A 14,599-nucleotide genomic window follows, 5' to 3' on the forward strand; every position below is an offset into this window, starting at 1 on the left:
AAATTCCTGCTACTGAACAGTGAAGTTTTCCAGATTTCTTCCAGATCATCAAGTTTAAATGAAACATGTGTCCAAACAAACAAGTAAACTAGAATGAATGTCAAATCCATTCACATATTAGTTTCCTAAAGTTCAGCCCACTGTTGTTTTTTCCACATCCAAAGAATCCAAAGGGAACATTCTTAGAACATTCTAGACACTGGATGGTCACATGACTTTATTCAAAGTCTGTCCACACATTGGACTGGAATGATGGACTGATCCGTTTCTGCTGAATCACGTAAAATGAACCCAATGGTATTTTCCAATATTGATTGAGTTATTTCATCTGGACATGACTTTATGATGGTATAGGTCAAGCTGATTTGATGCTGCCTCAGACAGATTGATCTGGTTGGATCATAGGAATAGAAATCGGTTCATCAGTTAAGTTGATTAACCCCTAACTTTCCATTTTAAAAATTATTTGTTAAATAAAAATGTTTTCACAAAACTAGTGATTCAAATTGAAAAACTATGGAACTTTAGTCATAAAATTAAAAACCCTTATAGTAAGAACTAATAAAAAATTGAAACCTGAAAAACACATAAAATTACTTTAAAAACAAATTCTGAGTTTAATTAATAAATAGTCTAATTTGATTGAAGATTGATTCAGTTAAAGTAGATTTTTTTTAACCATAGAACTTTATCTCTGACTTATCTCTAATGCTTGGATAAAACAGTAAAACACTTTTTCAGCTTTGCTATTTTCTTTGGTTAAAATGATCCAAACTACTAAACTAAAAATGTCTTAACTTATCTGAATAAAGCTCATTAAAGCTGAAAGTCTTATCATCAAGACAGTTCCTGTCTTTTAAAAAGCCTCTGATTTTTATCTAAATGTTGATGTAAACTATCATTTTCCTTCTTGTAAATTCAAATAACCCGTGCCGCTGGCCTCCCTAAAAATAAAGATGTTAAAAGATGTTCAGATAACATTGGTGTGAAAATGTCTATACTTGTTCTGCAAAGATTCCAGCTCATTTGACACTTTTACCAAACCAAAAATCATTTTACATCTGGTGTCCTTTTTAGTAACACTTCCACCTTGTAATCAGCGCAAGCAAATGAATGCCTGTTTTTTTTACTGCCGGACTGTTTCTTCCTACAGTTTAGCCAACACTCTGTCATCAAAGCACGCCTGAAGTTTCCATGTGTTCTTGCACTTTGGAGGGATTTCTGTTTTTTTTTTCAGATTCGCATGTTGGGTCTTTCTAAAAGAAAGTCCTTATTTTTTCTGTTGAATCTGCCTGTTATTGTTCTTGTGACACCAGCTGCTGACTATTCCTGTCACTCCGGTGCATAAATGCTGCCTCGTCTGTGAGTTTGAGCCGTGACGGTCGCTGTTGACCATTGGCAACCTGGAGGCCAGTAAATTCTCATCCTTCACTCCCTCCACTTTCCATCTCTGGAAACAAACAAAAGAGCCTGCTCCTGTTTCAGGGAGTGCTTTCTTTTATCTCATCCATGCTCTTATTTTCTCATTAATTCTCTCCGTCTTCACCTGCATGTCTTTTCACACATGTGTTCTTTTCATCCTCCTCCTCTCTCTTCTTCTTCTTCTTCTCTAAACAGTTAATAGAATGCCCAAACATGTCATAAAGCTGCCTGTCTTCTTTCCATCGCTCTCCATCAGTGCAGATGACACGTCTAATACTGAAACCAAACTCACCCTCAGCCTCTTCCTCTGTGATTGTGCCAGGAGAGCTAAAATAATAAACCCTCGTGCCGTCTGCAGTGTGTAATGGAATCCTTTTTCTCCCTGCAAAACAGAGCCGTGGGGCTTGCTGCTGGTTACAACTCCGCTTTTGACTTCTTGAAATAACCTACATTTGAAACATTTCGAACCCCTAACATGTTCTGTGATAGCGGGCTTCATTTGTTTCTAGGTGAGAAACATTGTTCTCTTCAGTTTCTTTGAACTGTCTGCAGGCTTTGTTTGCCGGTCAGATTCCAGTATTTGAGTTTGAGCCTCCTTAAGAAATCCCGAGGGGGTCAGGATGTCAGCCGCGACTCTTATCTTGAAGAAGGACTTCGAGCCGCACAGATGAAACTGCTTTAGTTTTCTGTCTGACACCCGGCAGATCCCGTCCTTTCGAACTGATAAAAGGCAGAAAACATCTCGATTTTGTAACAGAAAACACGATTTCATTTGGGCTCTACTTTACTCTGAGAATAAACACTTTGATAAAAGCCGTGTCGCACAGCCGTTGCATACGTTTTGTGCATTTTCCTCGTATGACATTCGGTCTTGTGTGATCCATCTACTGAGTGTTTGTGAGTGTTTCTTGCCTTCGTCGGTCATTGATGGGCACAGATGTCGGTGGAGAGTTTCGGTTGTTGCATAAATCATACGCAGTTGTGCTTGACTTTTGTGTCTTTCCAACTCCGTTCTAACAGACTTTTCACGCATGACGTATAACTCTTATATCACGTATACAGCGCACATATCATGTTCAATTTACATAATTGATTTGCGACTCACTAATAAATTGCAAACAAAGAGCGCAATAATCACGGACAGTTCATTCACGCTTTCTTTGCGTGGTTTATTCTTTTTTTCTTTCGTGGTTTTGACGTGGTTTATTTGTGATACATCTGTGAAAATTTCACATAAAGACCACGACTCCCCCCCCCCTTTTCCCACATTTATTCATTTAAGACCAATTTTCATCCGTGCAATATGTGCAACATGTTTGTAGTGGCTGTGTGACTCGGCCTCAAGATAAACAAATGTTTAACACAGAAAACTCCCCTGGAGCATGTAAAGCTAGACCAGCAGCACTGTAGGACTTTACGTAATACTATGGCTGTTATTTCAGTCTGGAAATTAACTTAAACATGTTTTGATGCAAATACATCAAATGAGAATGTTTATTTAAAATTTCTCTTTGGTTTTTGTCGTTCTTTGGATACGTTTTATGCCAGGATGTAAACTTTAGCACTATCCCTGCTTATGTTCTGTGTGTTTATTGCTAAAAGCCAGATGATTTGAAGGTGAAGTGTTACACTAGTGACACGGATGGACTCTTATGAACAGTTAGACTGTAACAGGATTCGCACAGGAAGCCCTTTTCAACGCTCACTCCACTCATTTTGACTCCAGAGACCCAGTGAGAAGTGTGGTACAGATGTTTGGAACAACTGTCCTCCAGTTGGTCTTTCTCCTGAACAGAGGCTCTTGTCTCTGATCAGCTTGTTGTTAGTGGAGGGAAGACAGACGGGTGGGAGGGGGGGGGACTTTACTGCATCTCTGTGGCTCTCAAGAGCAAACACACTCCAGCACTGTTTCACTTTCAGCACGTTCCCTTCACCACTACAAGCGTTTCTAGTTTTCCCGCTGGAGAGCCGGCCGGAGCAGTTCCAGGGAAAAGCGCTAGCCGGGCTGTCGGCAGCGGGCCGTGACGGAGGCTGTGTTTGTGGCTGCAGCAGGTCACGGGACCCCCACCGTCATAAACAGAGCTGTAAATGCTATCGCCGACATTCCTCGCCTTCACCTTTCCAAAGTCATGTTTCAAGTTGGGATTTGTTTCTCTGAGACAGATAACCTTGCGGCTTAGAGTTCCTCTTTGTGCTCGCTTGGTTATCAGATCCTAACACGGCTTAAACTTCTTACCTTCAACACTGATTTACCCACAGCCTTTTAGTTCTGCTCCATTGCTTTAATGAATAACATTTTCATTTTTGTTTCCGTCACAGCTTCTGTCTCCTTTGTAAATGCAAAAATACCACGTATAATTAAAGAAGTCGAATGAGTTTATGAGACAAGAGGGGAAAAGACAAACAGGCAGACGTGAATTTCTTTAACTTGTCTCGCTGGGACAAAAAAATACACAATTTGCAACAAAATACCATAGTTATTTTTATAAGTATTATTGTGTTTTTTAACCCCCATAGTACTATGAGTAGATGTCTGACAATGACTGACCGTGGCAACATTTAACACAGTTGTAATGGTAAAAGTGTCGGTATTACTGAATCCATTAGGTAGATGTTTGTGAGCTGCTGTCAGTGCCACACCAGTGAAGTTTATCTCTACTGGAGGCTGTCAGGGCCTGTGTCGGAGTGGGGAGGGGCGGATGGAGGTCACACATGGGAAGTCGGGACCGGGGGTCTCGGAGGGGTCGAGAAAGGCCAGAGTTTAACATTTCAATCAGGAGTCTCCTTCTGCTGGGTCAGAGTGTGTGGAGATGTTTTCCATCAGCCGTTGGGACATCTTCAAACATCACTTTGAACCTTCGCTTCTGATCGTTTCAGATGCAAATCGGAAAGCTCACGGAAAAGATGTTGGACTCGTGCGACAAAAAAGCATCAATCCAACAGTTCTCAACCACAAATGTAGTTCATTGCAAACATTACAGATAATTGTAATCCAATTAGCCTACTCCAGATTATTTGAATAAAGACAGACTATCTTAATCAGATTATAATGGTCTTTGGAAGTGACTAACAGATTACATCAAAGGCTTTTCTGTGTAATCCCTGTACTGAGTTCGGGCTTCTGAGCTGCTGAAACTTCATGAAACATGCAACAAGCACAGAACTTTTTTTTTAAATACAGCAAACTTGTTGTAGTTTGCATCATTAGAACTTTCTTGTAATCTGATTGGTTGTTCAGGGACCTGCGAGTATGTCGTATACTGGCCCCACACTTAATTTGCAGACATCTTAGCTTTTGTTGGCCGAGTTTCTTACACTTGTCTGCTGAATTGAAACTAGGCCAGTTCGTCTTTGGAATGACAATTACCGCGGCCCAATCTCAGGTCCTATTGGGAGGGATGGAGGGGAGGTGAGGGAGACGATGCGGGTATGAAAGAAGCAAAAACGATTGGACGGTGCCAAGATGCTCTGGACGTACTGTAGCTTCCGTTGCTCGTTAGCGCCGCTGGGCTGGAAAGGGGGGTGGGCGAACCTGGCAAAGGCCGGGGCGGGGTGTTTAGAGGCGACGTCTATCTTTAACTTGAATTTGAGGGTTCTTAATAAAACGCAGCTCGAGGAAGAAAAGAGGCGACAAGCTGGAGAAATCCTCCCTCCCTCCCTCCTCTGTTCCTTTTTTCACCTCCTCCTTGATCCGCACCAAGCCATCCCTCATTTCTCGCCGCCTCCTCCTGGCAGGCTTCTCCGACAGCAGTGTGAGGTTGTTGGCCTGGCCCAGATTAGGCTCATTGTCTGGAGGTATTTACATCCGGCCAAACCATATTAAACAGAGATTAGGGGTTTTCTCTGCACGCTTTAGAAAAAAAGAGGAGTGTAAAGAAGAGGGAGCCTTTGGAGCGGGATTTACAATCGGCATAGCTGTGAAATGGAGAGAGAGAAATGAGCCTTTATGGAGAGGGCTGGGGGGTGGGTGTGGAAAAGGGAGACAGATTCTGCTTGAAGGTCGTGTGATGCTGCCTTGTGGTGGGTTTGCCAAATGGTTGGCAGCAGGTCCAGTTTTGCAGCAGAGGAAGTGAAAGTTGGCGAGTCTGTTGGTGGAAAGAGTCCGCTGCTCTGAAACAAGAAATATCACCACCGCTTGGTTTTCAGGCCGCATCCTGCACAGAAAATCGAAATGTTATCATCGCTAGGGCTGCACTATATGAGGAAAACTTGCGATATTAGTGATCAACATTGCGACGGCGATATAATTTGGGAGACTTGAGCAAATATCAAAAAAAACAAAAACTAAAATTCCATTTTACTGCAACAGTTTAATTTCAATAAGAGTCAACATAACTTAAATTATACTCCAAATCACCCTAGTCTCCATGGGAGGCGAACATCCTACACGAAGGGGCTCCATCTGATTGGTCAAATGCATAAATGGATTTATTTGATTCTGCCATAAGATTGTTTTAGCACATTTAAGGTAACCATTTATTGCAATTCTCACCATCTTTTGGGATATGCATATTGCATGGCTTTATACTGTGATAACGATACATTTATGATTTATTGTGCAGACCTAATACTAATCTGTGCGATACATCGCAAAAGTGCAAAAAGGGTGTGATAAATAGTTACCTTAAATGTCTACACACGTGCTAAAACAATCTCATGGCAGCTTGAAAAATGTAACAAATCAAAGGAATTTCCCTCATTTGACCAAGCGGCTGGACCACTTCATGTGGTTGACCAATCGTTAGGAGCCTTTTTATCTTAGATGCCTGGACTATACTGAATGTCATGTTGACTTTTACTCAAATGAAACGTTTGCAGCGCCCGGCCACAGACTGGCAACCCACCCAGGGTGCACCACGCCTTTACCCAAAAGTAGACGGGACAGACTCCAACAACCCTGTGACCCCGAAAAGGATATTCTTAATGTTCTTGTTCATGTGTTACAATATTGACCACTAACATCGCACATTGCAAGTTTTCCTCATATTGTGCAGCCAAAACACCTTTGACCCCACTCTCTGTTTGTCGAGTGGGTGAAGGTCTCTCAGAAGAGGGGCAGGCCCCTTCCTGGTCCTTCAATTTATAGAAAGACATCCCGATATTTAAAGTTTCCCTAAGTAAAGAACTAGAAGAATATGTTAGGAAGTGATAAAAGAACGAAGCTCCAGTGGAATGAATGGGAGCTTTATTAATGTTCATAGAGTAACGGACTCAAACTGCTGAAACAGCGTTTGTTTCTGTCAATGAAATCCATTCTTTTGTTTTCCACATCCCACCTGCTTGCCGTGCAGATTGCATTGCATCTCTGCTCCACACACATGCTCACCAATGGGCCGTGAAGAAGCAGCAGGTCCCGTTCTTTCAGGTTTGCTGCAGCGGCAGAGGTAAACATCTGATTACCTGCAACATTTCTCAGAGAACTGTTTGCTGCTGGTCTGAGAGCATGCTGGAATCACTGCTTTGTTGTATTATTAGCTAAATGCAGTGAGGAGGAGGAAAAGAGGGCTTGATAAAGATGAATGCCTCCCCAGGCCATCTGGAGTCCATCACTTTCAAAAGCAGTTTTAAACACAGATACGGTCTGAAAAGGCATCTGCTGCTGCTTTCCGACCAGACTCAATAAAAGTACCTGTTAAGAAAAAGAGGCCTGTAATCTGTCAGTGTTTATGATGCTCTCTCTCTCTCTCTCCGCTGCCTGTTGAAGCTTGCGTGGATGTCTGTTCCGGCACAGAAGCCTGGCTGAAGCAGAGCGTGAAGTCCAAGCAGCATTATTAATCAACATAGAGAAAAGCACGACCCATAGACTTCCTGAGGTCCTCCAAAGCAGAGTTTACCACAGCTCAGTCCAGTAGCTGAGATTTTCCTGAAACTCTTTAAGCTGCATAAATCTAGATGAGAAGTGGTTCAGAAATGACACCTTGTGGTTCAATTCCTGCCCGTAACAGTAAATGTTTTCTATTGAGAAGGCAGTAAATAAATACATTCATCAGTGAAACAGAGTGACTGTTAGTCGTATGGACTAAAGTTGACACGGGAAAGTCAAATCTACAGGCTCTTGTCACACAGTCTGTACATATTGCACGGATAAAAAATTGATCGTGCCTACCGTAATTTCCGGACTATAAGCCGCTACTTTTTTCCTGCGCTTACAGCCGTGCAGCTTATTCAGTGACGCGGCTAATTTATGGATTTTATTGGCGGCCGCCGTGTACGTATTTTCGGACACAGTGAATGGTTTGAATTCTCTAACACCAAGCACAAGTCATTTTTTTTCAACACACCTCTAAGAAGCCACACAGCACGGACCTCACTTCAGGTCTTAGACACTTCAGTCATGGTTCAACAAAACGAAACACGCATGCCCAGCCGCATCCCAGAATCCTTTGGTGCCATTAGACCCAACGTGCACGTGATCGCCGCTACAATATGATGAAGCTTTCAAGTTAAAAGCAATCGTTAAAAGCAGCGTGAAAAAATCCACCATCACCAACGGGTTTGGAAAAGCCGGTTAGCTGCGTGACGGAGAGAACAGCGCATGGATTGAATTTACCTCTGAGTCACAGTGACTCGGCTGGCTGCACATCAATATGTGGGAATAATATCAGCCTTTATTTTGTCGGGACACGACTGGAGACACAAATTTATGTGGTCGTTTTAACGGTTTCTAAGGACTGAGCGGAGTTTTGCATTGAAACGCTCACAGCCTCCGTGTGAGCTGGAGACTGCGTGTCGTGTGAGCTGCGGGGCCGATGGCAGTCTGAAGGCTCCCACACGTAACAACGCATCCGCCCCTCATCCACAAAACGTACAGTATTAAGTCCGATTGCTCTGCACAGACACGATTTGCTCCGTTCACCGGTGCAATGCGTTACGGATGTAATGTTGATTATATGGTTACTGTTTGTAATTTTATGTATGATACCTAGATTGTCAATAAGTTAAAAAAATAAAATAAAATAAAAACCATAACTGAGGAACTTGTGAACAGAATAGAGGTCGATACTGTTTGGCAGATGTAGATATACTCAAATACATGAGCCTGAGGCAAAGCTGACTCCACCCACTGTGTGCTGTTAAATCACGCTTGCTCTGTGAGTCAGGACGTGATTCGTCAGGATGACAATGTTGCCTAATTCATGCGGCTTGTACTCCGACGCGGCTTGTGTATGTATAAAATTAGTTAAACACGTGAAAATAGGTGGGTGCGGCTTGTAATCGGGTGCGCTTTGTAGTCCGGAATTTACGGTAAATCCACGTGGAAAGAGTGAGAAAAGTCGTGGTCTTTACTTGAGAAATTCACAGATGTATTAGGAATGAACCACGGTAAAACCACGGAAGAAGTACGAATAAACCACACAAAGAACACATAAACTAATGTAGAACATGAATCGTGTGTGATTATTGTGCTGTTTATCTGCAGTTCATTAGTGATTCATGCCTCAATTACGTAATTTAAACATGATATGTGCGCCGTATACGTGATATAAAAGTAATACATCAGTAGTTCATGCGTGAAAAGTCTGTTAGACAGACGTGGAACGGTTACGGAAAGAAAAAATTGTGTCATGCTCAACTGACCAAAAAGTTTGAACAGCTCGAAACCGAATTCACGTAAAGACCGGTAAAGGACATCTGTGCACATCGACGAACGCAAGAAACACGTGTGTCAGTACAGTGTGTGAGGTAAAAGGATTTTGGTGTGGTTCACTGCAGTGGGAACTCTTCATGGACTTTCCAGTTGAGCAAAAAAGTGCTTATAAATGCAAAAGTAAAAGTCGCCTATTTTCAAAGGGAGCGCTTGCGTGTTTGTGTGTGTGTAAATGTGTGTGTGTGTGGGGGGAGGGCCAGAGGGGTCAACCTCTGATCGGAAGATCGGAGATTCAGTTCCCGCCATGCCCACCTATGTGTTGAAGTGTCCATTCCCGCAGAACCCCACATTGCTCCAGGTGGCTACAGGTTGGCACCAGTGTTTGGCAGTGGAGCTGCCATCAGTGTGTGAATGTGACTGCAAAGCACTTTAGGGCTTAAAGCAAGAGTTTAGAAAAAGGGTTGTATACAACATTTGCCATGTGTGTGGGAGCCCCCGCATGTACGTGCGTGAAAGCAAACCAAATTAAATGTGTCATCCCATACAAAGCGACACCCTTGGGACGATCTCAGTTTGTGAGGAACCTGACCTCTGAACAGGTGTGAACTCACAAAAGAGAAAAATCTGACGTTAACAACTCAAAGACTAACAGCAAGAAAACAGCAGATGTTGTTCTTTTTCTGTCTTAAAACCTTGCCACTTCTAAACTAGAATCAGTTACTTTAAGGCCCAAAATCTGGAACCACTTTTGGTTTCTGAACAACCGATATTTAGCCAGGATTTTCTATCAGTTCTATCAATTACTCACATGATTGCTACATTTTGAAATCAGCAGTTTCGTGGACCATTTCCTGCCTGAAATGTCCTGAGATTCTGTCAGTACAGCAGACTTAACAGTCGTGTGGTAATGCAATATAAATGCGGTACGGTATTGTGTAGTCGATTCAAGTGGGTTTGCTGAGGTTGATGTCATCAGCACTCCTGATGCTGATAACTTTAGTTTGGTTCTTCTGGTCTCTGAATCCCCCCTGTGTCTGTGTTAAAAGGGGGGGGGGGGGGGGGGGGGGGGTAAACTGTGCAAAGGCGACCAACATAAGGAGGCCTTTTCATTCCCGGGGCCACAGCGTGCCCACTGGCCTCTGGTGAAGTTTGTGCAGGATAAATAAACCTCCTCAGACGCACAGAAAAGACTTAGACGCAGCGCGGTATCTCAGAGACAGACTTTACATTATTCCACAGGGCTATTCGTTATGATATGTATCTAGAAGGGTTGGATGGGATCAGAGGGCAGGGGCCTCTTGATTTATTGAGAGAGCGTCCGCCCTTCAGTTCACCAACACGCACACACATACGTATGAATTAAAACCCACATCCACTTTGACACGCACACTCAAAACGTACACGTCGCACATTGTTTCCAGCTGGCCCCAGCTTCCAACACACCCTCACACCAGGCAGCCGATGGCTCACACATTCTGGAGGAAGCAGTGGGATGCAGAGATGCGATCCGACCCAAAACCGCAGGAAGATCGCTTCATATTCTGCTTTGTCTTAATCACTGTCCCACTGGGGATCCCGGTCCAAAGCTGTCATCCGCTGATGTTTGGGTCCTTTCCTTCAGAGTAACGGCTGTAAATGCGATTCCAACTCCTTTGATTCCCGCTCAGGCGTGTGTTATTTGATCGAATGTCACCGTCTGGATGCTTAGGAAACAAACTTCCTCTTCTGGGCTTCATGTTTTTTTTATCTCCGTTTACTTAAGGGTGTGGGTGTCCGAGCCCCCACACTTCTGCACAGCAGGAAGCACAGCTGCTCCTTCCTTTTTCTGTCGGCGCTGACAGTGCCCAGTTGCGAATTCTTCCCTGCATTTTTCGCTGCCACTCGCCCAACGGAGCATCTCGTTGTTGCTCAACAGAGCAAAGTCACAGCCAATCTGCTCTGAATTTGCATTTATTGTTGCACGATCTAACAGCTCCGGGTTTCCAAAGCAAAGGTGTGGCTTTTTTTCCCATTTGTTCAACCTCTGGCAGTGCAAACATCCAAGCATAGAACAAAACTTCCTCCTACGTATTTCCCCAAGATCAAAGCAAAAGATCAGACAAACGCTTTTCACACCTTCCAATCAAACGTTTTCTCTTCTCAGAGTATTCACAGCGTCAAACATCACTTGAAAGGACCTTTATAATTTAGCTGGATCAGTCTTTTAACAAGTAAATGTGAATTTGAAAGCAACGTCTATTTCCAGCCAAGTCTACGGTTCACTCAGAGCTGCCAGCAGAAGTTCTGGTCGAGTGCTTTAGGGTCCATAAAGCCAGCATGAGCTACGAGTCTCTGGAGAGTATTTGATCAACTCCATAAAGCCTAAATCTGCGTGTTAAAGACCTGAAGAGATTGTGCAGCCTGTTTTCTCCTGTCTCTCTCACGGTAATGCAGCAGCCCATTCATGCTGGGCTTGAATTTATGTGCCTCTGCTTCGCTGCGCAGAATTTCTCATCTTGTTTTAACCAAGTGTCGTTAGCTTCACACTTTAACAACACAATTGGCATTTCCAGTATTTCTAAGTAAAGGTAGTTTGCCATCTCTCGGTGGGTGGAGTGTCTTTGCACCAGGTGGAGGAGTTTGAATACCTTGGGTTCTTGTTCACGAGTGAGGGACGACCGGAGCGTGAGATTGACAGACGGATCGGAGCAGCGGTCGCTGTACCGGTCCGTTGTGGTGAAGAGAGAGTTGAGCCAAAAAGCAAAGCTCTCAATTTACCAGTCGATCTTTGTTCCAATACTCACCTATGGTCATGAGCTATGGGTCATGACCCAAAGAACAAGGTCCCGAATACAAGCGGCTGAAATGAGCTTCCTCCGTAGGGGGGCTGGTCGCTCCCCTGGAGATGGGGTGAGAAGCTTGGTCACCCGCAGAGAGCTCACAGTAGAACTGCTTCTCCTCCATATCCAGAGAAGCCAGTTGAGGTGGCTCAGGCATCTAGTCCAGATGCCTCCTGGACGCCTCCATGGGGAAGTGTTCCGGGCATGTCCCACTGGGCGGAGGCCCCGGGGAAGAACCAGGACACGCCAGAGAGACTATGTCTGTCAGCTGGGGTCCCCCCAGAGGAGCTGGAGGAAGTGGCCGGGGCGGGGGAAGTCCCTGTCCCGGATAAGCGAAGGAGGATGAGGATAGGATGAGAATATTCTATGAATCAGCGGCTGTGGTACATATCTGAAGGCCTTACACATATGTAGTAGAAAAATGTTCAGGTTTTGTGTCCAGATGAGAAAAGCTGTCATAACTTTTCCAATTTGCATTCTCTGTGTTTTCAGACGCAGCTTGCGTACCTTTGGTTTGTCTGCAATGTTCTCTGTGCTGAAGCTGTTCAGATGGGGTTACCTGCCTGTTTCCGGTAGAAATTGAGCCGCTGTGGCTCTTCGAGGGTGTGTTTCTCTGCCCAAGCAGCCTGTCTCACTTGCAATACCTCATCTATAATTCAAAGTGCCTGTTATGTATTCCCCACGTAGATTTTGTCATCTGGGGCACTCTTGCTTTCAACCTTGCCACTCAGCTCCAATTTCCTAATCTCGGTCTGAGGCTGCCTGTGAGTGGGCTGAGCTCACTGCTCACTAATGTTGCTCCATGCTCAATGGGGGGGTGTATTTAGAAACCATAAATCAGGCTCTTAACACACCTCATTCAGAGTTTCCCTGTGGTGGGTGTGTGCACATTTGTGTGTGCATACAAGTGCGTGTAATTTATCGGCAGTGTCGCTCATTCAAGGACGTCCAAGATGGCTCCCCTCGTGCACATGTGCAATAATGCATGTAATTGTGTGGCGGTGTGTGCGTGAGGATTCCTACGTATGTGGATGACACCGTATTGAGTGGTTGTCTGTGCCAAACAATGTAAATAAAGTTTTCATCTGAAGGCATTTCTCATGAATGGGCAGACATGAAAACAACATACGTCTGTGTTATTCTATCTAAATGTGGCCCCTCCCATTCTCAGTGGAGGTAGGCAGCCTTGGAGGTAAACATGTTGATCTTTCCCCGCCGCCGTGTTGGCGCTTGGAGCTCCTGGACTCAATGAGCTTGTGTTTGACAGAGAAGAGGCTGCTTCATCCTCACACAGCCTGGCTCTCCTCCTCCTCCTGCCCTGCATGCACTTCTGTGACCTCCGGAGGCACGTTTTCTGATTGATTACCGGCAGCTCTGCTTAGAACACTGCTGCCATGTTCTTCCAGAACTGTATGCTTCTGTTCAGTTTACCGCAGTCAAGATTTTTAGAGTGTTCTTACCAACACGTCTGAATCGTACTGTGTGCAGATGGGGACAGTATAGAGTTCAATACTGCTGGGTAGGCCTGCACAACAAATCACAAATTTATCGTTATCGCGATATCAAGCTGTGCAATACACGTACACACAAAAGACGGCAAAAATTACAAAAAAGGGTTACCTTAAATGTGCTAAAACAATCTTATGGAAGCTGGAAGTATTTAGTAAAACAAATAAATCCCTTTATGCAATCAGATGGACGCCTTTACGTTGTTAACCGATCAGATGGAGCCCTTTTATGTTAGATGTTCGCCTCCTATGTAGACGAGGGTTACCCGTTATTTAAATTAAACGATTTGGTTGTCTTGCTATTTGTTCATGTATCGCAAGTTATATTGTCACCGCAATATTGATCACTAACATCGCAAATCGCGGGTTTTCCTCGTATCGTGCAGCCCTACTGCAGGGGTTGAAAAGAGGACTGAGGAAAGGACAAAAAACCGAGATTCATTTGAAGAGTGGAGCGTTTTTGTGAGCAGACAGACGACAGAACTGGAGATGAGGGTTTCTCTGCTGTTTTTTCTGGTTGAAGTCTTTACACAACTCATTTGTGATGGAAACGTAAACCACATTGACCTCCTCTATCCCAAATCGTTCTGACCTAAAAAGAACTGCTTTTGATCGAGTTGCGGCTTGGTGTGTTTCTTTGGATCAATGGAGCTCTACCTCTGGGAATTTAGGGGGGAAATTGCTTATTCATATTTATGTGGAGGAAAACTGGAAGATGTCGAAGATTTTGCTATTTTAATGAAGGAAAACTTAAAATTTGTTTGATGATGATTAAATAGATACATTATTTTTAACTTATTTGATGCTCAAGAAGCCAATCTATATTTGAGTAAAAAAAAAAAGGTCCTTCTTGTAGAATATGGAACGATGAGGGAACAGTCCCTGCCACACAGAAAGTCTGGATTTTACTGTTGGGCTCTCTGTTTCCAGACTCTGCGTCCAGTGAAACAGCCTTCCTGGAGGACGTGGTTCTGGGCTTGGGCGACCCGCTGGAAATATCCTGTGAAATAGAAGACCCCTCGGAGCCCATCACCTGGTTTAAAGACGATGCTTGGCTGTTGCCGACCAACCGAACGCGGGTCAGCAACCGGATGCTGCGCATCATCAACGTGTCGTACGAGGACTCTGGAGTTTACACGTGTCGGCTCGCCCGTACCAACGCGCTGCTGAGCAACTACACCATCAAGGTGACAGGTGAGTGTTTTGGGCATCCGTCAAACTCAAAGCTTTTGTCTCAATCCCTGTTACAACCAATGAAAACC

At 44.1% G+C, this 14,599-nt stretch overlaps 1 protein-coding gene across 5 annotated transcripts in view; it reads left to right on the forward strand.

Annotated features, from left to right (window-relative positions):
- Positions 1-14,599, forward strand: part of fgfr3 (fibroblast growth factor receptor 3) — a 67,648-nt gene that overhangs the window by 11,072 nt on the left and 41,977 nt on the right. For all 5 annotated transcript variants that reach the window (XM_011490710.4, XM_078940804.1, XM_011490709.4 and 2 more), the window contains exon 3: positions 14,268-14,531. In XM_011490710.4, coding sequence (XP_011489012.1) covers positions 14,268-14,531 — 264 coding nt within the window. The remainder of the gene's footprint in view (positions 1-14,267; positions 14,532-14,599) is intronic.

This window comes from Oryzias latipes, chromosome 22 (assembly GCF_053564925.1).
Source record: "Oryzias latipes strain Hd-rR chromosome 22, Olatipes_Hd-rR_3.1".
Classification (NCBI taxonomy): domain Eukaryota; kingdom Metazoa; phylum Chordata; class Actinopteri; order Beloniformes; family Adrianichthyidae; genus Oryzias; species Oryzias latipes.